This window comes from the organism of the source record quoted next, unplaced genomic scaffold, assembly GCF_019419815.1.
Source record: "Pyrus x bretschneideri cultivar Hongxiangsu unplaced genomic scaffold, Pyrus_bretschneideri_v1 Contig6, whole genome shotgun sequence".
Taxonomy (NCBI): Eukaryota; Viridiplantae; Streptophyta; class Magnoliopsida; order Rosales; family Rosaceae; genus Pyrus; species Pyrus x bretschneideri.
This window is the reverse complement of record NW_025999798.1, coordinates 3,142,275-3,166,187: the sequence shown is the minus strand read 5'-3', so window position 1 is coordinate 3,166,187 and position 23,913 is coordinate 3,142,275. Positions and strand designations below refer to the sequence as shown.

The window sequence follows — 23,913 nt, the reverse complement described above, 5'->3', positions numbered from 1 at the left end:
TACTGGACGTAGGAACTTCGGGAAAACTCAAGCAAACCTTCATGGAACCCTAACAGTGATGGCGTCACTGTTCATCATCTTCTCCAACGTGTTTCGTGCTTTTTCGACATTGGTAAGCTTCTAGAAACCCTTGGGCTGTGTTTAAGGGTTAGTTCAAAGGTTGTTTTAAGTGGTGTATATGTGTGAATCGTAGAAAATAGCTCGGAGTAGCTTTTCCAAATTTTCGACGAGCACCGCCCATTTTGAGGCAATTTTTGGCCAAACCACAGTGAGTTTGCCAGCGTGCAAGGTATCAATCTCTTCATCTCGCTAAGTACTACGACTTTCCTTTTTAGATCACCCAATTTCGTTGAGTATCAAAGAAGTTATGGGCATTTGAAATTTGCCTAGAAACCGGCCAAAACCTTGGCCTGAAAATGGGTCAACCCGACCCATTAACCCAAGGTCCAACCCAATTACCCAAGCCCAAGTTTGAAATCCAAACCCAGGCCTTTAGGTCGGATCACTAAGCCCAAACCCTTTAAGACCCAACCCAGTTTCCTTTTATTTAATTTTTGTTTATTTTTATTTTCAAACCTAAAACCCTTTTAGTTGGACCGAGCTTTCAAGCCCAATACCCTTTAAACCCTAAACCCTATTGGACCCAAACCCTTTAGGCCCAACCCGGATCCAACCCTAAGCCCATACCAGTTTGACCGGTCGGACCCAGACCCATGACCCGTTGACTTTGACCCGGTTAACGTTAACCGTTGACCTTGACTTCAGGTTGACTTTTCGAGTTTTTGTCTGAGACCTCTCCTAGGCTAATTCCGACGTCGTGGACCTGTTTTTGAAGTCTGTTTTCCCAAATCCAATCATTTGAGTAGAGTTTGACTAAATGTACCATTTATGTGCTTATGGGCAATTAATTGTGGCGTTTCCGTCTTCGCTAATTGCGTGGCTCTTCGGCAACTAAGTACTGTGAGTGAAAATGCATGTTTTGACAGTAGAAATGCATACATGAAAAACATGATTTGATGATTATGTTTTATGAAACGTTTTATGAGATAACATGTTTACTGAGATTCGTTTGAATTATTTTTTTTTTCCTATAACCCGTGTTCTTATAGAATATATGATGGATGACGATATGATATTTAGAACATGTTTAGAACACCTCTTTATAGTATAGATGATGGATGACTTTATACTATAAAGTTGCTTTTCAATATATGTATGTTCAATGGTTTTGTACTTACCTAGTGGTCCTTATTCTGCTATGAGACGTAGGGATAGTTTCCGGTCTATCCCGGGTGACGGTTTGGTGTTGGCATAGGGCCTGGAGTGTGTTTCCTCTGGCTATTAGCATAAGGACGGGGAGTCGGCATAGGGCATGGAGTGTATTTTCCTCTGACTGTTTGCTCAGAGATAGGGAGCCGGCATGGGGCCTAGGGATTATCGGACATTCACTAGTGATAATTATATATACAAGTTATGATTTGAGACATTGCACGGCATGCTAGGTTTCGAAAAACCTATATTTATCATGATATATGTGTTTTCATAAAACTTGGGAGTTAGTACGTTGATAACTGTTTTATTATATATATATATATATATCAAATTGGTCCACTCATGTTTGTTTTGCGCCCCCTTCAGGACTTAGAATCGAGGTGTACAATCCCGGCATCAAGGTACTTCTACATCGGCATCTTCGAGTCTGGTGCAGGACCCATTCTTTTATTCATTCAATTTTATATTATTTCTTTTAGTGTTCTAGTTAGTTGTATGCTCTGAACACGTTCCTTAAATGCATATTCATTATTCTTTTATATTTATAAGCCTTATCTACCCCTTCTTTTCAGCATTTGCACTCAATAAATGGCTTTCGTCACTCTCGGGTGTCAGTCAGCACGTGCCTATCTTGGTATTCGGGGAATATCAGGATCGGGGCGTGTCATAAATTATTGGCTATTTTAATTTTTATTGCCTCTTTGTGCTAAATATATCACTATTTAACTAGTTGCAAGTGAAAGGATTTTTCGTTTTATTTTCATGGATTCCGAGTTGGTTAATATACTATTATGGCTGGTTTATTGTGTAATTTAGACCAGATTTTACATTATTTTTTTATTAATGTTAAGAAGAAAACTGAGTGTTTAAACTCGTAACGCAATAAGTTGAAATATAAAATTTTAAGCATGAGATTATTCACAACTTGCCGGTATTACATCATTTTGACAAGTTTATTTATTGTGCCACTTAGTTCAAATATTTTTATAAATATATTATTGTATTCCTTTGTCAAATAAATATACCATTGTATTGAAAAAAATATTTGTTTGCAGAACAATATACGGTATAAATAAATCACCTCAAAGAAAAACAATGAATAAATTGTCAACAGAAATGGAGGAGGAGTGCTATGTTTGGTGATCAGTATTCGGACTCCACTGCAGCTATTAGATTGGACGCAGACAAGTGCGCGCGTAATAGTTTTGTTTAGGCCTTCCCGCCACCTGCGATTTCTTGATATTGGGCCCAAAATTGATCTCTTATTGGGCCCGTCTTTCATTTACTCAGCCCAATTTTATTGCCTTCGTTTTTTTTGGTAAAATTTTATAGCCTGTTTTGGTTGAAGTGTTTATGTAATTATATTTAGATGCACAAAATTAATTCGGCTTTTTATCCAAAATGATTTTTGAGATTGGCAAAACTCTTCACTTTGGTCCTTGAGATTTCACAGAAGGACCAAACTGATTGATGATGGACAAACTCAAGGACCACTTCTATTGATTTCAAATCTCAATGACCAAAGTGAAGAGTTATGTTAATCTCAAAGACCATTTTGGCTAAAAAGCCAATTAGTTACATTGTTAATCACCTTCTTAATACATATGACTCTCACAGATAATAATGAATTTATATGTGGTCAATAATGTGACTAGTTTTATACGACCAAATCACTAGCGAAGCCACATTAAAGGCTACCGTGGGTATAGCCCAGGTAATTTTAGGTGGAAAATATAAAATTTTACATATATTTTCATTGATTTTTAAATGTGGTCGACCACATATTTAGTCACTAATTTTAGTTCTCTCAATTTAATTATATATAAAATTATATAATAGTTTACAAACCATATGTTTTTCTTACATCCTTTTTCTCATTGCTTTTTGTACATATATGTTTCAAGTTTGGATTTGTTTGAATTTTACCACGTATTTTTTAATAACGAAAATTTCTTGGCTCACTTTGTGAAAATCTTCTTAAGCTAGCTGATACTATGAAAAATACAGTACCAAGTTTCTTTGTTTATAAAGATGGAAATTTTTAAGCTATAGCCCACCTACTAAAAAATTCCTAGCTTCACAATTAGACCAAATAACATTATAGTAAGAAATGGACTTTAAACCTAGGTGTGAAATATGTTCTCGTCCAGCAAATTACCTGACATATATATTAGTAGATATATGGTTGGAGTACGGTGAGAACAATAGTTAAGAGATCCGACCATAAAAACTCTTTCAAGTTTAAAAATTAAAAAAGAAAAAATATCAATAGACTTATATATAGTACATAATCGCTAAATGAAAGTATGAAACCAAGCTTAGTGACCTAATAACTTAATTTCTAGTAACCATTTTCTAGATGGAAGTTTGGTATATAGCCTAACTTGTTTCTAATTTTCCTTGACAATTTGCAATTACTCAATTAATTCATTTGCTTTTGTTGAAACAAGTTGAACAATTTTTATTTTTTTATCTTTCTTTTTGTGGGCGTATACTGCTAGGAAAAGATGTGATGAATGATTGACCCACGTAAAGTCAATTTTTCCATGGATATTGGAACCTTCTTTTTTCATCCCAAAAACTGCTGACCGCATGGTTGGATTCTGCTTTGCTGCGCCAAAACTTGGACCAAATGTCTAATCACACATTAAGATGTGCTAAGTTTGTGTGTTTGTGTTGTGCGAGCTGTACGTGCTTCGGTGCGACCTTCGATATAGTAAACGCGCATCCAGCAGTCCACAATGTCGGATTGGTCGAGGGGGTTTGTTGCCTGGGTCACAAGTCTCTTGCACATCAAGGAATAAGGAATTGACCCAGTCGATCCACTCTTATATATTTTATTTGTTAATACACCATTAATTAAGTGCTTACTGAGTTGTATGACCAAATAACAATATTGTGTAGCATTATTCAACTCTTATGAATGCGAGGATATGTAACATATATATTTGTGTGTATGATGAATTTGATATTTATTTAGTTTCGGTTAAGTTAATTACAACGGTGTAACTTTTTTGTTAATATTTTATTGCTGATGTGTTGACCCGTCATAAAGAAAGACTATGGCCAATTTGAAATTGCTGTATTTTTATTCAAAATTGCTTTTGCTATAACGTGAGAGTAAACATATTTGAAAAAAAAAAAGGCAGGTAAATATTTGGTAAACTATATTGCTAAAAGTGTTTTAGCAAAAAAAAGATGGGGGTATGATTGTCAACATGAAATTTCCATTAATTGGTATTGTTCACTTGCCTCCAAAGAAAAAAAAAAGCTTTTTTGAGAAGCACGTGTAGAGTAGCTGTTTCTTCTTTCTACTATTTTAGACCCATCCTTTTAACAAAAGACACTTTTTTTTTTTTAAATTTATCAAACCCAATTTAAGACCCCAACTTTTTTAAGAAGCTGCTTTTAGAAAAATTTAAGCAATCGAAACGAGGCTATATATTGTTTGTCAAAGCAAGATTAGCAAAAGTTAAGATGAAAACAAGAGTGCCCTTGACCTGTCCTACGGAGCCCTCTCGTGACGGGAAGGTCAGAAACCTTGAAAACCTTAATCCATAAGGGATGAGTGGATAAAATCATAAGCAAGTAGGCATCTAGAAATATTAGAATTTCAAACATATATATTAGATAGAATAAAAATTATTTAGTCGATATCTCACGTGGTAGAGATGGTTAGTCGTGACCCCTTCATTTTTATATGATGAGGACTGAAATTCCAGAAGAAAGTGAGGGTAGCGTAGAATCAAGAAATTGATCATTCATGCATGACGTACGTTCATTACCACCTCCCCCCTTCTTATAATCCAAATATATGTATTGATTCGGACTTATGTAATTAAGAACCACTGCCATGATGTAAAAATTGAAATAAAAGTTGAATTATTCTCCGTGGGTTCAGATCCGTGGCACTACTTATTATTTAATTTTTTACACAAGTTATTGTGGGGCCTAGACAGTAATGTATTTTAACGATCTCAAACCGTCTCTTTTAGAACATCATTCATAAATCATCCTTACAAAAAACTAGACAAATCCAAAACCATTTAGACTTTTATCTCTAATGAAGAAAATGAACGAATACGGTTTCACAAAGAAACTCTAAACCCTTAATTTAGTGGTCATATGGTTTCAAATTTTGGTGATCTTGATAGGGATGATTTTTTAGGGAATATCTAAAAGATAGACAGTTTGGATTGTTGAAATATATTATGAAGTGGGCTCCAAACAAAATGTGTGTAAAAGTTCTTTTAAAAAAGTAGTGCCACAGATTCGCCTCCATTATTTATATATGAAGGAATACGGTTTCACAAACAAACCCTAAAACCTTAATCTAGCGGTCATATGGTTTCAAATTTGGGTGATTTTGGTAGATATGATTTTTTAGGGAATACCTAAAGATAGACAATTTGGGTTGTTGAAATATATTACAAAGTGAACCCCAAACAAAATGTGTGTAAAAATTCTTTAAAAAAAGTAGTGCCACAAATTCGCCTCCATTATTTATATATGTATCATTTATTGCAATACATATCTATAAACCATGCTTATTATTTAGGTGACCACCATGTATTCATACACGTACCCAACCAATATAAATGTAAATGCACATGTCACTCTCTCATTGTCAATGCGAACACATAAACTATGGTGCATTTTAAAATATTCAGAGTACAATTTTTTTTTTTTAATTGCATAAGAGCTAGATTTTAATAAAGGAAAAAAGAAAACAAATATGGAATACCGATACACCATGTTAGTGGTGTAACTGGTACTCAATATGTTGAAGCAAATGAGAATGTAGGTGAAATGGTGCAGGTATTTTGTAACAGACTCACTAAGTTGGAGTCTCAAATCCGAAACCTCTTTTTAAAGACGGAATTTACGTTTACACCACTGAGTCACTTACTTAATTAAGTTAACACAGTTGTTAATTATGTATTCATGTTGAAGATAGATGGAAAACATCAGGTCAGATTTTGGCAGATTCATAAACCCGCTTTTACTTTTCGCTTTTTTCAACCATCTCACAAATTTGAACTTTTCAACTTTTCATTCCCCAGAAAACTTTCTGCCCAAGTTCCAGCTGCATCAGCGAATCGTACCAAATATATATTTCTTTTTCTCAATTACTCAAAAAATCCAAAAGCCGAAAAAGCAAAAAAGAGTATTATTTTGTTGTTGTTTGGTAAGGAGATAAAGGTCGGATCCCTGAATTGCCAAGCAAGTCACAGCCCCAATCACATTAGCATTCATTACTTCACCCATGACGTGTCCCTTCCTCCTGCTCCCCCACCCAACTTTTTTTAATATCCAATCCTCTACAGCCCACCCCAGCATCCACCTCTTCGTCTTTTCGATCTTCCTCCCCACGCAAGTCAACCCCATCCCCAACAAAATGAAAGGAAAAGGATCTGGGATCTGGGATCCAGGAAGGTGGTGATCGTTTATCGTAAATCATGCGGTTCGAAATTATTTTAAATTTAAAATTAAATATAAATAGTATCTAACAAAAATATCCAGCAAAAATCCTTTGTCAAAAAAAATAACGCTACGATAATCTCAAATACCTTACAAATTAACGTTAATTTCTCCGTTAATATTTTTAAAATACTGTAACGATCAAATAGAGAAAATAAATACTAGTTATTTTACTTGAAACTTACAACAGTACTTACTATCCTTTTCCCCAGATTCCACCAAATTCACAAATGGCTGCCTCCAACATCATCCGCGTGGTATGAACACGTGTCCCGTGTGAATCCGAACCCTCCCAGCGACCTATAAACAATAAACCTACCCATATTCGGTGGGTCCACCCACCAATACTGCCCCGGCTCTTATATAAAAGCCACCCCACCTCATTTCCCTTCCACCATTAATTAACCAAATCTTAAATACTTTATTAATTACACCCACTGCCCCTCTCTCTCTCAACCTCAAAAACCCCAACCCCAACTTCTCGATCCAACAAAACTGAAAATGCAAGCGGTTTCCGTGTTTCCCGTGTCGCCGAGCTTCGAATCCCACGCTTCCATGAACGATTTCGAAGTCGAGTACGCGCAGCTCTCTGCGAATTTCAGCTCCAAGCTTCAAATCGCCGGTTCCGGCGGTGATTACGAATTCGCGGACGCTGAGAAGCCAGGAATGGAAGATAAAGAAGCTCAAATCGTGGACGGCGGCGGCGAATGCGAGAGCGAAAACGACGACGATTTCTCTTTCGCCCCCATGAACGCCGACGGGTCGCCGATTTCCGCGGAGGATATATTCCAGAACGGCCACTTCCGGCCGGTATATCCGATTTTCAACCGAGATCTCCTCTTCGCCGACGCTGACGACGGCGATGCTTCAAGAGCCGGAGCAGCTTCGTCCTCGACTCTGCGGTCGCCATTGATGAAGCTCTTCTTCGAGGAACGGGACACGCCGTCGTCGTCGGCGTCCGAGTCGGACGAGCTAGAAGCAGTCCCGGAAGGAACGTACTGTGAGTGGTCCGGGAAGCCGTTGGAGGCGGCGGTGGAGCTCCGGAACAAGAGCAATTCCACGGGGTCGTCGAAGCTGTGGAGAGTCAGGGACTTGAAGCTCCGGAGCAACAGCGACGGAAAGGACGCATTTGTTTTCCTTAAACCTAAGTCCGCGGCGAGCCCGAAGCCGAGCCATGAATCGGCGGCGGATGAGATGAACAGCGGTAAGATTCAAAAGACGGTGGAGAAGTTAAAGGGAAAGGCTAAGAAAGTCGAAACGGTGTCGTCTGCGCACGAGAAGCATTACGTGAAGAACAGAGAGAAGAAGGAGGGGGACAAACGGCGGTCGTACTTGCCGTATCGGCCGGTGGTTGGGTTCTTCACAAATGTGAACGGATTGAGCAAAAACGTCCATCCGTTTTAAGGGGCTCAGCGGTCATTTAATTAATTAATTATTTATTTTTGTTTACTTTTTTTAGGGTTTTTTTAATTGTTTAATTAATTTATGTAAATTATCGGCGACGGAGAGAATGGTCTTTGTATTAGGAAAAATGGACTATTCCATTTCAGGCTTGTTGATATTTTAAGGAAACCACAATTATATATAAGTATTTAAATGAGAATATTTTTCCCCCAAATGTACAAGAATAATAATGAAATCATTGACTTATTCTTATTTTTATTTTGTTTAAATGTTTAAGAATGAAAGAAAAATTCTAAATAGGTTCATCGTTTGATTTTGTTCCGTATATAAAGAAAAGTAACAACGCGTACTTAACTTAATCATTTTCTTTTGATTTCCACCATAACTTTTTATTTGGTTTTGAACTTTTCTTAACTTTTTAAAACGTGTCAATTTGTCTCAAATCGAAACAAAGCAAAAAGTACAGGAACTTAGCTAGAAATTTGCGTGACTTGGTAAATGATGTGATCCACGAAGGCGAAGCCTTTGATGTAAGCCCTTACATAGAATTTGAGTAAAACCAAAGATTAAGACCATAAATTCTAATATTTAAACATTGACCAAAAGAAAATAATAATAATAACAATAATAATAATCAAACATGATTAGTTGGTAAGGAGTTAAATAAATCAAACAATATTTTATTTAATTAAAAGTAAACAGAGAGGATAAGAAAAAATAAGACCAGAAGTGGTTTAAACTCAAAAAAACAATGTATTTGCACTATCATCGTGACGTTCTAATCTAACAATGTGTTGTCGCTGCTCAACTTAGTTAGGCTTTTCTCCTATAAGACTGGAGACACACCCCTTGTGTGTGGATGGCTCTATACTAATGCAGCGTGGACCACCACCGACTATCGCAGCCGGCATCATGATTGTATTTGAACCCAGCATAGCATCCAACCCGGCAGGGTTACTTAAAACTTCAAAATGCTATTTATTGAGCATTAAAAGTGATATGATAGATTCTTGAATCTCTCACGTTGTATACAGTCGTATGTCTAACAAGCAATAACTTGATAAACTACTGCATTTGAAAGCTTCATTTTCTTTGATTAGGAACGTATACGATACAAGATTCATTATTATGTGATGAGAGAGATTGATTACGAAGCTAACAAGGATTACAATTGTAAGTCCTTGAAGAACAAGTTTTGGAGTCTACCAGAATTTTAGAGAAAAATCTCAAAGGTTTTGTTTGATTATTGATTGAAACTTGAGTTCACATTGGGAGCCAATGCTTATACAGAGATAAACTTAGCCTTGAAAGACTAAAGAGTCCAATAATAGGACATGAAATGAAAGTCCGATTTTTATTACAAAATTCAAAATGCATTTTTGGGAGCTAAACGGCCTCGAATGGCTGAAATTACTTATACATCACAATGTAGTGGTGTGTTTTAACCGGAGCGTCGTTCTCTTTCCGGAAAGGTGTCGTGCAGCGCAGTTGCGTATCCAACTGGCATACGTAATTAGTTCCGCAATAGAATTCTTATTTCGCTACCAACGCGACGGCTCGGCGTAGTGGTCAAATTTTCAAGGGGAAACTGGTGAACAGAGAAGATACGCTCCCAAATTACTGCATTCTCCCCTTCATTCCCTTTTGCACCAACTGACAGAAATTGTTATGTCAACGTCAAAACATCAGAGTGGCATGACCGTGCATAGCAAAGACTAATGGCCACAACCAAGGCTGGTACCATTCTTGTCGAAGATCGAAGATGCTACAAGAACAAAGCCAAGGACAAGACCAATCATCCAAGGCTTGTGAGCCGAAATATAGATGGAAGGAGATTGAGCATTTAAGACTTTTGAATCTAACACTACGACGATGATTATTGCCAAATTTTGTTTAAAGCATAACGACTGAACTTTGTATTTAGTGTTGCTGCATACCTTGATGCATCAACAATGGCAAAAGCCTCAGGTATCATAACCTGAAGATAAAAGTTGGAAAAAGAAAAGTCATAGGACTTCGCATACAGCATACTGGGGAAGCAGATAAAAATGTTGCCCATAGTTCCTAATCGAAGCAGACAAGACCACACCGAAGAAGGCAAGGCAACTGAGTATTTCGGTACAAGCCAACATGGGAAATGGTATGAACTTCATAATGTTACTGCATCTAATTGTTAAGTTCTTCTAACCTATGTATGCTTAACTTTGAAATCCAATTAAAATTCTGAGACTATTAAATTTTGCAGCTAAAGAGCGGAGGCTGTGCCCGCGCCTGACATGAATAATGAGTGTGCCAATCCACTGATGATATGAAACAACTTTGAGAAAGATGTGTCTGAAAACAAATGGTTAACATAGTGAACAAGAATCTGTCAAGTGTAGAGTGATACAGGAGGAAGCAAGCAGCAGAAGAATAGATAATTATGACCTGCATGGATCCATCCAACCGGAAAAAGTGACTATTCGTTTTGTATGGCAAAAGTTTCATGATCGTTTATAACATTTTGAATGTGTACATATGGACTAAAGGACTAGAGTAATCACACCCGTACTGATTTCGAGATTGCAAATGGTGAGAAACTGAGAGAGATTGGGTTTCACTAAACAAGATTCGGAGACGGAAGAAACTGTCTGGAAATCTGAAGATGGTTTCTTATGCAATAAGAAAAATGCTTTTAGAACCAATGCAGAGTGTGAATCTTACAAGAAAGGCGCCAAGAATCCTGCAGGTTTCTAAACCCTTCTCTGTGTTGTCTTTAGCATGATCAAGGAAATATTCCATGAAACAAGCTGACTGAAAAAATAAGTCTAACAATTAATTATCAAATATCAATGCTGCAGAGAAAATAAGTCCCGAGTTTGCAAGAAACACGTAAAACTGCAAAACGAAAAGCAAGCATTTGCAGCACCCCAGATGATGCTGATTTATTAGAAGACTGATTGACCATGTTCTGTATTTGCGTCTGTAATTTGTGACAGATTAGAACTTTGAGGCACATTTTCTATGCAAGAGATTACAGGAGAAGGAGAGCACTGAGTAAAAGAATGAACCGTGATATTCTGATATTCACTAGTTGTCTTGAAAAAGTTTGGACCAGGAAATTACATGCGAAGCAACTACTGCCAGATTCCACTGAACACAAAGATGGCAACCTAGGATTTCTCCCATCGATGCCCCTGGAGCTGTACACAAAAATCGAAGTTGATATGATAATCCTAAACAAACAAAATATCCGTAAAGATGTAAACTTTTGCCAAATCGAAGTTGATATATTTCTGCCATAGCTTTCTAACCTAAGTGAGAAACTGCAGTCACTATGATTGAAACCAATTTGAAGCTATAAAAATTTGAGGAAGTAAGACGATTTCCCTAAAAAAACACGAAATCATTATAACAAATGATTCTCAGCAGTCCAAATAAATTTTCAGATGTGTGATAATAAAAGTTTAGATCCTAACACAATTTGAAAACTGTTCCTCGTGATGCAACCATCATTCCGGGCACCTCAGGTCTACGATATCACCCAGTTCAAGGTACATACAGTATAAAAAGAGAGGAATCTCAATTCCGTTTGTCTTCTGACCAATAATTTCTTTGTTTCCTTGAGTAATTACTAATTGACTCGAATGCCGAGTTATAAATTCACACTTAACCTCAGTCATCCTTCTGTGAATCCAAATTACCACATTTATAAGACACCTTTTTTTTTCCAATTACAAGTAAGTAAAGAGAAAATTCCAAGTCACCAAATAGTTTAATGCTTCCACAGAAAAATATTACCACTTGATATGAACAATCTTCACCACAGGACATGGTAAGTATCCTACTCATCCATTAACTTTTACTGACTAGAATGCAGTACAGAACAATGCCATCATACCACTCTAACTCGAAATTTCGAACAATACCAGAGGCACCAAAGCAGCAAAAAGCCAAGGCATTCGGAATGGAATCGGTAACCTTCGTGAAAAATGGCGTCTATATCACCATTAAATCCAGAAATTATTGATTGCCCACAAATTGTGAAGGAAAAAGAAACAAAAAGGACTCAGCTTTGTAAGCGATTTTTCATACCTGTCAAGTATATAGCAAAGAGACTAACTTATGCAAGTTTTCAGCTTCGCATCCCTTCACAGTTCAACAGCCCAATGCTTTTCATATGTCAAGCTTTCGGCTGAATTGGGTCCTCTTTGTAAATAGATGAACACACCACACGATCACCCACCCTTCTCCCAAAGTGGAGCTGATACACCACAGCACCGCACGCAAGGTCATCCCGCATCTTTTTTTCTGTACGGCTCCAAAAGTTTCCCTCCCTTTTGCTAATCGACTTGCCGTTCGGATTACAGAGGAACTTTATTGTACACCGTCTTGAGCGTTGTTAACATTCCACATGCTTTAATGTGGATGGACGACAACAATTCTCACTTCGAATAATTTTCAATATAATATAACTAACTAGTATTACAATCTATTAATATTTTCAAATTCGACTCACGTAAATGATGATTGAAAACTTGTTATAGTTGTATTGAGTTTGATACCAAGTTAGTAGGTGACGCATTTCACATGCCTCATACGACTAGATTATGATTTTCGCCTTCCCCTAAATGCAAAATATCTGTTATATTTATGTGCAACAACTACTCTACATGAAGGTATTGTAGATAAACCAAAACAATTACTCGACAAGCGGTAACGGTCCGCAAATTGTACCCTCACATTGCGGTTGTTTTGGTGAATTGGGATGAGGAGATGGGAAACATCTCTTTCAATACCAGGAGAGGACAGGTAGATAAGGGTGATGGAGTAACATACCTAATATGAGATCCTCATTCCACAGAGATGGGAGGCTACTAGCCTTCCTTTATCCGTTGGGTATTTTGGGAATAAAAATATGGTGCGCACAATATGCATATATACAAGTTAGAGGAATGTTTTTTTGTCTCCAAAACAAGTACAGGAATAGCAAATTGTTCGACGGCAATGGCCGCTTGACTTTTGTTCAGTGGCGGCTGACGGCTTCCCCACTTCTCTCTCTTCTCCTCTTTATGTGCCGTGCGGCCCCCATCTGGTAATTCTGTCAACTGCAGAAGAAGACCGAGGATTCCAATCTGTTCTAGGCTTCTAGCTTACTAGGTAACCTCTCTTTAGCTTTTTCCAATGATCAATGGTACTATGGTAGGCGCAATTGCCGCATTGTGTGAGTAACTGTGAACCGTTGATATGCGTGAGCATCAACAGGGCACAAGTCACCAAACGCATCACTATGCCTTTATTCTAGCAATTTGTGAGCGTAATTTTCGTAAGGCTGCTTGACTAGGTTTAGAAGGAAGGGAAAAGGTAATGGCTGGAACGCTTAGAAAATGCTTGTTATGTTGCACATCAACGAAGGTCACGGTACGATCTCTGACTTGAAAACTTAATTTCATTCGTTGATTGAAGAAGACTAAATGAATTCAAAAGTCTTATACTCCGAAGAACTATAAAATTTATGAATTCAATAGCGGTCTGGTTATTATTTGTAATATTAATGACAGGCACCACTTAGTACTACGGTTTAGTGATATTCTTTAGAGTTAACACACTTCATCATCACTTATTCTTCTTCACTTGTAAGTGAGAGGTTTTAAGTTCGAATCTAAGTGTGGGCATATAAAACGTGGAATTGCAAAACTGAATCAAATCACAATAAAATAAAACGTAAAAAAACTGCGTTGACCAAAAAAAGTCAACAAAAGGTTCAAGAACGGGACCAAACTATTCATATCGGTTTCGGTTCCGGTTCTTATGTTAGCATAACTGCTTAGAACTGAATCGAACCGTGAATATAAATAATTAACTGGGTTTTGAATTTTTTTGAATTGTAACCATTTGATCATGTTTCTTAATACATGATATTATATCCACATTTCTTTAATGTAAATAATATCGTTTGTTTAAAAAAATTAAAAATAACAACCAACAATTTCAAAGCTTACTGACTTTGAATACCTTAGCAATGATAATTAAATGGTATTGCCCTTCAACTATTTCAATAGCTGTCCATATCGCTTATGTTAAAAAAACCTAGTCCTTGTGTCAAGTCATGTTCCCTTAACTATAATCTTTCTTCAATAATTTCGACTATATACTCAATAGTATGAAAAATAAAAGATTATGGTTAAATTAAATAAATAATAATTTTTTTTACATGTCAATCTAATGGATATAAAATAGGACACTCCAGTAATCCAAACTATTAAAGACTTACTCCCTAAAGTAAGCTACAACAAAAAGCTCAAAAATGGTTGCAACTCAATGACTTGAATCCGCTATTTTTTCAACCGAACGAGCATGTCAGTCATGAGTGATCAAGTCTAGAAAATTGCACCTTGCGGCCATCAATCATGAGCTTTTTATGTCAAAAACTTGATAAAACCAAACAATTAGTAAACTTGAACAATTACTAGAGTAAGTTGATTAACTCACGATTTAAAATTACAAAGACTAAAATCATAATTTGACATACTGAATATTAATTTCTTAATATTAATGCGACACTAGACGGAAATTTTTAATACAACATGAATAACGCACCACTAGATATCAATATTCAACGAGACATACACTACCATGCATAGTAACTGTAAACTGTAAAGTTTTGCGCTGAGCAAGTACCAAAACTGATCTAATTAAAGACAAAAATATAAAATTATATTAAATTATAACGAGACATTGGCGACATCATCTTTTTACATCGAGTACAAGGTCGACGCATCTCTCAACGATCTGTATGAAGACCGAAGCTTCCTTTGGAGTTCACTAGGCTACTGCTAATTATATATTATTAATTCACGAAATCCCATAATTTCATAGATTAGTTTAGCTTTTGCAATTTGCTTGCATGAAATCGAATCCGAATTCTTGCCTGATCCTCTTTATGAGTATTCTGGGAATCTGTTAATTCTGTCCGTTCATCGTATATCATATAGTCAGAAATTATTTTAAATATTTTTATTTAAAATTAAACACAAAGTATTTGATAAAAACTGATTGTACGATGTACAATGTACAAATACGATTCACGGATCCTCACCAAAAGAATCTGGAGAGGATCTTGTTGGCATGAAATCATGCATCTTTACTAACACTCATTGTCAACCAAAACCCTATAAAATTATCAGTTTAGCCCTTTAATTAAAACAGAACTTGAATACAAATATGGGGCATAAATGTAATTTCACACAATCAAATTTTGCTATTTTTTTTCAAAGCCTCACCTACATGAAATCCTAACATATCTCTAAATTAAAAAAATAAATAAATAAATAAACTTCTCACTCCCATATTCTCTATCACTCTCTTCCTCTCTCATTATATTTCAAAAACAAAATAAAAATTTGTGTGCCCATATGATAGTATATATTATACTAATAGTCTGACATTGCTTAGGGTTCCTTGTTTCTGGCTCGGTTATATCCAACACCGGGGATGGACAAGCTATCCCCATTCATCCTTATCCAATCAATATATATTAGTAAGCTTTTGTTTGGTGCTAAGCTTTACTGTAACATACCACATTGTCCAGGGGAGTGATCCTTATATGTATATTCTCATCCCTACCTAGCACGAGGCCTTTTGGGAGCTCACTGGCTTCGGGTTCCGTAAAAACTCCGAAGTTAAGCGAGTAGCGCGCGAGAGCATTCCCAGGATGGGTGACCTATCGGGAAGTTCTCATGTGAGTTCCCAAAAACAAAATCGTGAGGGCGTGGTCGGGCCCCAAAGAGGACAATATCGTGCTACGGTGGTGGAGCGGGCCCGGGAAGTGGTCCATCCTGGGCGGGGATATGACAATTTGGTATCAGAGCCTAACCCTGGTCGCGTATGTGTTGACGAGGACGTTGTGCCCCTAAGGGGGGTGGATTGTGACATCCCACATCGCCTAGGGGAGTGATCCTTATATGTATATTCACATCCCTACCTAGCACGGGGCCTTTTGGGAGCTCATTGGCTTCAGGTTCCATGGGAACTTCGAAGTTAAGCGAGTGGCGCACGAGAGCACTCCTAGAATAGGTGACCCATTGAGGAGTTCTCGTGTGAGTTCCCAGAAACAAAACCGTGAGGGCGTGGTCGGGGCCCAAAGTGGACAATATCGTGCTACGGTGGTAGAGCGGGCCCGGGAAGTGGTTCCCCTGGGCCGGGATATGACAATTTGGTATTAGAGCCTAATTTGGCTGTATGTGTGCCGACGAAGATGTCGGGCCCCTAAGGGGGGTGGATTGTAACATCTCACATCGCCCAGGGGAGTGATCCTTATATGTATATTCTCATCCCTACCTAGCACGAGGCCTTTTGGGAGCTCACTGGCTTCGGGTTCCATGGGAACTTCGAAGTTAAGCGAGTAGTGAGCGAGAGCATTCCCAGGATAGGTGACCCATCGAGAAGTTCTCGTGTGAGTTCTCAAAAACAAAACCGTGAGGGTGTGGTTGGGGCCCAAAGTGGACAATATCGTGCTACGGTGGTGAGAGGGCCCGAGAAGTGATCTGTCCCGGGGCGGGATGTGACATTAACTTTAATCCTTGAAGAAGATTAAAATTCAATAAAAATCTGGTATTAGATTGGATATTGATTTCAGTCCTCTAATGTGTACTTAATTCAAATTTATATTGTATTTTTGTTTTTAATATTTAATAGATATCTTATTTAATGTCATTACATTAAAATTAAAATTATTTATTATTATACACATTTTAATTCATTGTATTTATTTTACTTCCTCTAATTAGTGTACCTAGACGTTCGTATCATAATATATTTTACTAAATTAGTGCACCAAAATGTCCGTACCTAAAAATATTGTAGTGAATTAGTAGCACATAAGAAAATATGCAAAAACATAAGTGTACCGAAAAATTCCGTACCTAAATATATAATACTAAACTAGTGTACCAAAATGTCGGTACCTAAATATATTATAAAAACTAATGTACCGAAATATTCGTACTTAAACATATTATACTAACCTAGTGCACTAAAATGTTTGTACTTAAATATATTGTAATGAATTAGTGGCACATAAGAAAATATGCAAAAAAATGTGTGCCGAATCTTTACGAAAATATATTTTTATATACGATACTTACCATAATGAGAATTAAAATTTATCATATTTTCATAAAATTTAATTTAGACATTTAATATGCTGGCATTAAATAGAGTTTAAGGACTAAAATCAATTTTTAATCTTATATAAGATATTTTTTTTAACTTTATCTTATTTAAGGATTAAAATTTAATTTTCTATATGTAAAACTCCTGAGTTAGATCGGCAAAGGAGGACTAGTTCTCTGATTCTCTTTCCTTGTTTCTCCTATTTTTAAGCACCTAATTTACGTACTTTAACCATTTCTTTTAACTAAACATGCTCATAATATAATTCTCTCGTATTGTCAATTTTTTTTTTGTTTTTTTTTGGTAAAAATAGTTATGATCCACTGCTTACGGACCGGCATACTCAAAAACATATTGATAGGCATATTAAAAACTTACTATAACAATATATCAAATATTATCGATTCCAATTAATATGCATCTCGTATCAACATCCTATTTGCATTGTCTCAATAGATGACATAAGAACGATATATTAAAACATCCGCCTGATGAAGTTCTTGTATATGAATATATATAGGGAATTGTTATTGGTATTCTAAAATTCTCTTTTTACACTCTAAATTTTCTATATTTAGAAAGAAAAATAAACTTTAATAGTAGAATGAAAATTTTAAAGTACTAATAACATTTCTCGATATATATATATATATATATTCTCCAAAGTCTTCGTCGAGTGTGATGGCTTTGGTCACGCAATTTATTTTCTCCATTTAATTAATTTCTTGGGGAATGAGAACTTGTGATGAAGCCTGAAGGTGGTTAGTGGACCATGTAGACCGCCTATATGTATATGTGTGTGTATATATATTTCACAAGTTTTCATTTTTCTAGAAATTAAGAAACTTTAACGAAAGACTCATAGTTACCTTTATATATGTGTGTGTGTGTATCACAAGTTCTCATTCTTCTAAAATTAAGAAACTTTAACAAAAGACTCATAATTATGTTCACTTTAATGAAAAATTATTTTTTTATATTAAAAAGTTAATCATGATACTATTCACTTTACCCTTTATTTTAGGGAAATATTATTAGCACTTCAAACATCTCATTACACTCTAAACTTTCTATATTTGGAAAGAAAAATACATTTGTGAGGAGTGTAGAATGAGATTTTTAGAATGCCAATAACACTTTCCTTATTTATCCTTATCGTTAAAACTCAAAATTTTCAAACAATTTTCATTAATTTTCCTTATAAATTATTAATTAAATGGAGAAAATAAATTGCGTGACCAAAGCCATCACACTCGACGAAGACTTTGGATAATATAAGAAGACCAAGTTGCAAATGCCCTTCTGCTTTTTGGAAAGGGTGCATGAGAAATGCGACCACTCTGCATAGATGGCGACCACTCCGAATCAAAACCGAAAATGTCTTTCTTCAGGAAGACGATGAAAGAAGAAGATAATATTATGACCCAAAAAAAAAAAAAAAAAAAAATATATATATATATATATATATATATAATCTATTTTTGTTGCGTATGTGACAATTTAATTTCAGATTTCAACCGTTCATGTGGAAAGCTTCCAACTAAAATTTGAAAAAAAATAACGTATATGTAGTCATTAGTGAGTACTTTATGCACTCACTAATGGATACTTTACGTAATCATTTTTAAATTTGGCCTGATACAATAAATATCACATGTTTTCTGTTTTTTTAGATCTAAAAAAATTAGTTACATATTCATTATTTTTTAAATAATAAATGTGTTCGAATATTATTTAGACAGAGTATTATCCATAAACGATTGCCTCTACCCACCACGTGGCGCCTACCTACTTGTAGTCTTTGGTTGACTTGTTATACCCCACAAACCTCGCTTCCTCCCTTCCACTAAGAACGCGCGTTGTATTTCCCTTTGTGTTTTCTTATCAGCCTCTTTACCATGCACCAAATCTACACCCAACCACACGGCATCATTACCTACCTAAGTACAAAAGTAACGCTTGACATCGCCTTCCCCCCACATTTTACTCTCCATTTTCTAATCTTCTACGTAATGGTAGAGTTTTTAGTTGCTCAAAACACAAATACATACCTATATTGCGCACATCATCAGATAAGTTGAGGAATATTTAAAAAATTATTTCACGTGTATAATATCATATGACGTATCAGCTTGTGTTTCTTACAATGGAAAATCTATCCTACATACCCCCCTCCCCCCGGGGGGCTCAATCCTAAAATTATTAATAAAATTACATGAATTTCCATATAAGTCAAAACTTTAGAGGGTATTAAATTTTGCCAAACGTCACCATTTATTTTATAAATACCAATCCAGCATAACTTACGTGAGTAGCGCCCAACTTCTGGTGACTGACAGACACTCCTCCCTCCCTCCTCCCTTTCCTCCTCCTCCTCCTCAAATCTTAGCTCCTTAGCTCAAAATTCAAATCTCTCAATTTTCCCAAACGCCAGATTCGCAGGTCCGTGCACGCCCTTCTCCTCCTCCTTAATCGATTCCTCATACGTCGATCACAATCATGCAAATTCCGAGATGTTAATTCTTCCATTCATTGAAGAAATAAACCGGCTTTTTTTGTTTTTTTTAATAATTTCGAATCCGCATGGTTTTAATTCAATAACTTTCTCTTCAGAATTGTGAAACTGCCTTTGTTTTTTGATTGGTTGGATTTTTTTGGGGAATTTACAGAAGGAAGGCATGACGAAGGACTCGTACGAGGATGCCATCGCCGGACTTTCCAAGCTCCTAAGGTACTTCCTCCTCGTCCGGACAAACACCGAACGATCAAGTTACACGATCTTTAATGTCATTTTCTGTAATTATCATTAACGTTGCTGTCCTTCTCTGTCATTTTGGTTGTTTCCGTTTCCGTCACATATCCGTCTCGGACGCGTTCCCGTTTCAGCCTATCAGGCGCTCGTCGTTGCCGCCACGTGGGGCCCATTCGGAGTGGCGTTGGATCAGCCCCTCTGTCACCCCGTGGGTCCCCTTTTTTTGACATTGGTGTTATCTGACGGCTTTTGATAGTTACACTCTTTTATTTCCCTAACCCTGCTGACAGTGAAAAAGCGGACCTCGAGGGCGTCGCCGCCGCCAAGATCAGGGAGATAACGGCTGAGCTGGCTTCGGCCGGTTCGAGCGACCCCGTCCAGAGGATCAAAACCGGGTTCATCCAATTCAAGAAGGAGAAATTCGAGTAAGCAATGTTCTTCGAATGTTGGCCAAATTCCCCTCTTTCCTTCTTTATCCACATCGAATTTACCAAAATACCCTTGTGCTTTAATCCCTGGATGAGAGGGACCTGAACTTTGCTGTTCTCTTCAGGAAAGATGTTGATCTGTACAGCAAACTGGCCACAGGCCAAAGCCCCAAGGTAAGTGATGAACTGGTCGATTGAGCTATAATTTAATCATATACAATACATATATATATAATTAATTATATCTCAAATAAATCTGTTAAATTATTGAGCTAAATAATTAGGTTGTATTGTGAAATTGCAGTTCATGGTATTTGCATGCTCGGACTCTCGAGTTTGCCCATCGCACATCCTCAATTTCCAACCAGGGGAGGCCTTTGTGGTCCGAAACATCGCCAACATGGTTCCTCCATTTGACCTGGTTCGCCTGCCAAAACCCAGTTTTTTACTAATCTCTCACTTCAACACTAGCATTTTTTTTTTTTTTTTTATAACTTACCACAAAACAAAAAATAAAATAGAAAGTACTTGAACACACATCAAAAATGTTATTTATTTATTTATCAATAGAAATGATATTTTACATATAAGAAATGAAGTATACACGACATGAACAATTAAGTGTAATTAATAGAGCTTACCCTGTGCGACAATCGCGCATTGATTTGTGATTGACTCAACCCAAATGAATGATGAAATCTGCTTCAAAACTATATAAAATGCAACATGGTCCGTCAACCATTAGTTATGTTTTGCTGAATTTGCTGGCATCTTATTATTTTATTCGTGTATTGTGATTGACCTAACGGGGTTGGTACCTGGTGGTGCAGACAAAGTACTCGGGAGTGGGGGCAGCCATTGAATATGCGGTATTGCATCTGAAGGTGAAGATAAAACGACCGCTTCTTTCCATATTCAACTTTGCTTTTACACTGACTGGAAGTCCGGAACCACTATTTTCATATTCTACTTTTATTATTTTGTTCTGTGATTCATTCAATAATAGTGACCTAGTCATTGGCTTTGTTCCTTTCCTTGCACACCTTATCATGTTTCCCCCCCAATATAAAAGGGGCAGAAAGAAAGAGCTTCAAACGTTTGCAGATTTAGAAGCTGAATGGATATTAATTATTAAACCCTTTTTGGAAATGTGGTTAAAAAATTAATCGAAAGAGAGTGCGTTTTGTAAGTGGTATTTTGCTCTCGTGGACAAAGTATTATTTTCATTCTATTGTATATCACGTTTAAATCATTTTTTATTTTCTTAATCTAGCTTAAGGTAGAAATTTCGCTTGTACTAAACGAAGAGAGAGTACATGTCCTCAGGTGGAAAATATTTTGGTGATTGGACACAGCTGCTGTGGAGGTATAAAGGGGCTCATGTCTATCCCTGATGATGGATCCACTGCTAGGTAAGCCTTCGTTTATCATAGCAACACACTTTGCATCTTTCTGATTTAATTTGGTTCAAAAGTTGAATAGTTCCTCTAAGTACAATAATTTGATTTAATTTGGTTCAAAAGTTGAATAGTTCCTCTAAGTACAATAATTTAAGTACAAATATTTTAATTAAGAATAATCAAGGATATATGCAGAAAGACCTTTTTTTTTTTCAACAGTTTTGCCTTTTGAACTCCAAAATTGTTGGCTTCTGCTTCCCAATTCCCATGTGGTGTTGCTGCTATTTGCTATTTGGTATAATATTTGTTTTGTGTCATGTCCTACTCAATAGGAAACGAATATGAAGGACTTTATTCTACAGAGACTGTGGTACCATTGTTTTTGGTGGCATCCACAAAGTTGGATAAAGCTACAAGTAGAAGGACAATTACAGTGCTTATGACAGCTTCAGATTCTTTGCTTTTTTTTTCAATTTATCTTTGAAATTCTTTGTAACTTTCAGTACTGTCCGTGCAGCTCAAAATTTTGCTACTCTTTTTTATATTCATTCCTTTAATCGTATGCATATACTGACACAACTACACAAGGCAATCGGCTTTTACAGTTTTATTACTTTTTAACAATGCCATTCTGAAACCAGTACTTTCTCATCCAGTTAACTTAGTTAAAATGATTCGATCATGCATTAACAGTGTTCCATTTGCGTGTTGAATTTTCAGTGACTTCATAGAGAGCTGGGTGAAAATCTGCGCACCGGCAAAGGCCAAGATCAAAGCAGCATGCAGCGGTTTAAGTTTCACAGAGCAGTGCACCAACTTGGAGAAGGTAACTTTTCGTTGCCTAAAAGTAAAAACGGGAAATCATAGCTCTTCTTAGAAAAGATCATGGTCTTAATGCTTCCTAAAAGTTATAATGAAAGCCAACGGTGATTGTTTGTTTAAAGTCGTTATTTGGCCATGTGTTGTATAACATAGTCGAAAATCTCCTATGTATATCACCAGTTGTATACAATCATATGTTTATCTCTCTCATCACACTAACTATGTAATGCGAGAAGATACACATAATTGTATACACATGATGATTGAATATTAGTTAGTATTTTTTTCTAAACATAACATATTATTATAACGATTGGACTAACAAATTAATTCAGATTCTTCCAAGGTCGACCATCTTGTGTTCTAAAAGTTTGTGATCACGATGCAGGAGTCTGTGAACGTGTCATTGGCAAATTTATTGACATATCCATTTGTGAGAGAAGCGCTGGTGAACAAGACTCTGAGTCTGAAAGGCGGATACTACGATTTCGTCAAGGGCAGCTTCCAGCTTTGGGATCTTGATTTCAAAATTACACCTAATTTGACCGTATGAGCATCAAACTTTGTCCAGAAAGCAGAAACCTTCCTTTCGTTTCCTAAAAGAATTTCGTCACAGTGCGTCTTCTCTGGAACAACATTTGGCAAAATAATAGTCTTTGTGGATTGTCTGGTGTTAAAATAAGTATAGTTTTGGTGAATCATTCTCTTTTTTGCACTATGTCAAAAGTTCTCCTTTCAATAGGGATGCTCAAATCATGCAAGTAAACATGCCGTTGAGATTGTACAAGATTCAATGCAAACTTCTTGTCACCAACACTTAAATCCAACCGGAAAATCAAGTGGTATCATGGACAGGGTCTAGAGAGAAAACAATATGCTGGATCCTTTTTATGCGTGTAGCTGCATAATCACGTGATCCGATGGACGAACCCTTGAACTTACCTCTTAAAAATACAAGCTTTGACCACAAAATCTATTTGAAAAGTGGATCCAAACCCAATGGAAATCACACTTGAAACCAAACTCTACAACCTACATTTTGGGATTCGTTTGAAACCGTGGTGATTAGGTGACCATAAGCCCAAAACAAACACGATAGCTTCTCTTGATATAATTTTAATGCAAGCAAAAATATTTAAAATGAAAACGTCGGTGCATATGGCACGTGGACAACCCTAAACTAGTCCAAGCAGGACCTTAA

At 36.5% G+C, this 23,913-nt stretch overlaps 2 protein-coding genes and 1 long non-coding RNA gene across 9 annotated transcripts; 2 read left to right on the top strand and 1 right to left on the bottom strand.

Moving 5' to 3' along the window:
• The first annotated feature begins 7,254 nt into the window (after positions 1–7,254).
• On the top strand, positions 7,255–8,157 carry LOC125471374. The gene has a single exon (XM_048571703.1). It carries the CDS (start codon positions 7,255–7,257, stop codon positions 8,155–8,157), a length of 903 nt encoding a protein of 300 aa, XP_048427660.1.
• Positions 8,158–11,047: 2,890 nt separating this feature from the next.
• Positions 11,048–12,720, bottom strand: LOC125471613. Its single transcript, XR_007253727.1, has 2 exons — positions 12,232–12,720; positions 11,048–12,135 (listed from the first exon to the last, which is right to left on the bottom strand). It is a non-coding gene; the product is annotated as an uncharacterized LOC125471613 (long non-coding RNA).
• A 370-nt stretch (positions 12,721–13,090) lies between these two features.
• On the top strand, positions 13,091–23,413 carry LOC103953531 (carbonic anhydrase 2). Of its 7 annotated transcripts, none has more exons than XM_048572156.1 (10): positions 13,091–13,296; positions 13,481–13,557; positions 19,980–20,041; positions 20,353–20,487; positions 20,616–20,664; positions 20,795–20,911; positions 21,321–21,374; positions 21,817–21,902; positions 22,611–22,716; positions 23,101–23,413. In XM_048572156.1, exons 2-10 carry the CDS (start codon positions 13,504–13,506, stop codon positions 23,263–23,265), a joined length of 828 nt encoding a protein of 275 aa, XP_048428113.1. In that variant the 5' UTR covers positions 13,091–13,296; positions 13,481–13,503; the 3' UTR covers positions 23,266–23,413. The 7 variants fall into 7 exon arrangements, with proteins under 7 accessions (XP_048428113.1, XP_048428115.1, XP_048428114.1 ...); XM_048572158.1 differs by having other exon boundaries at positions 13,468–13,557; XM_048572157.1 differs by having other exon boundaries at positions 13,402–13,557.
• Positions 23,414–23,913: the final 500 nt, after the last annotated feature.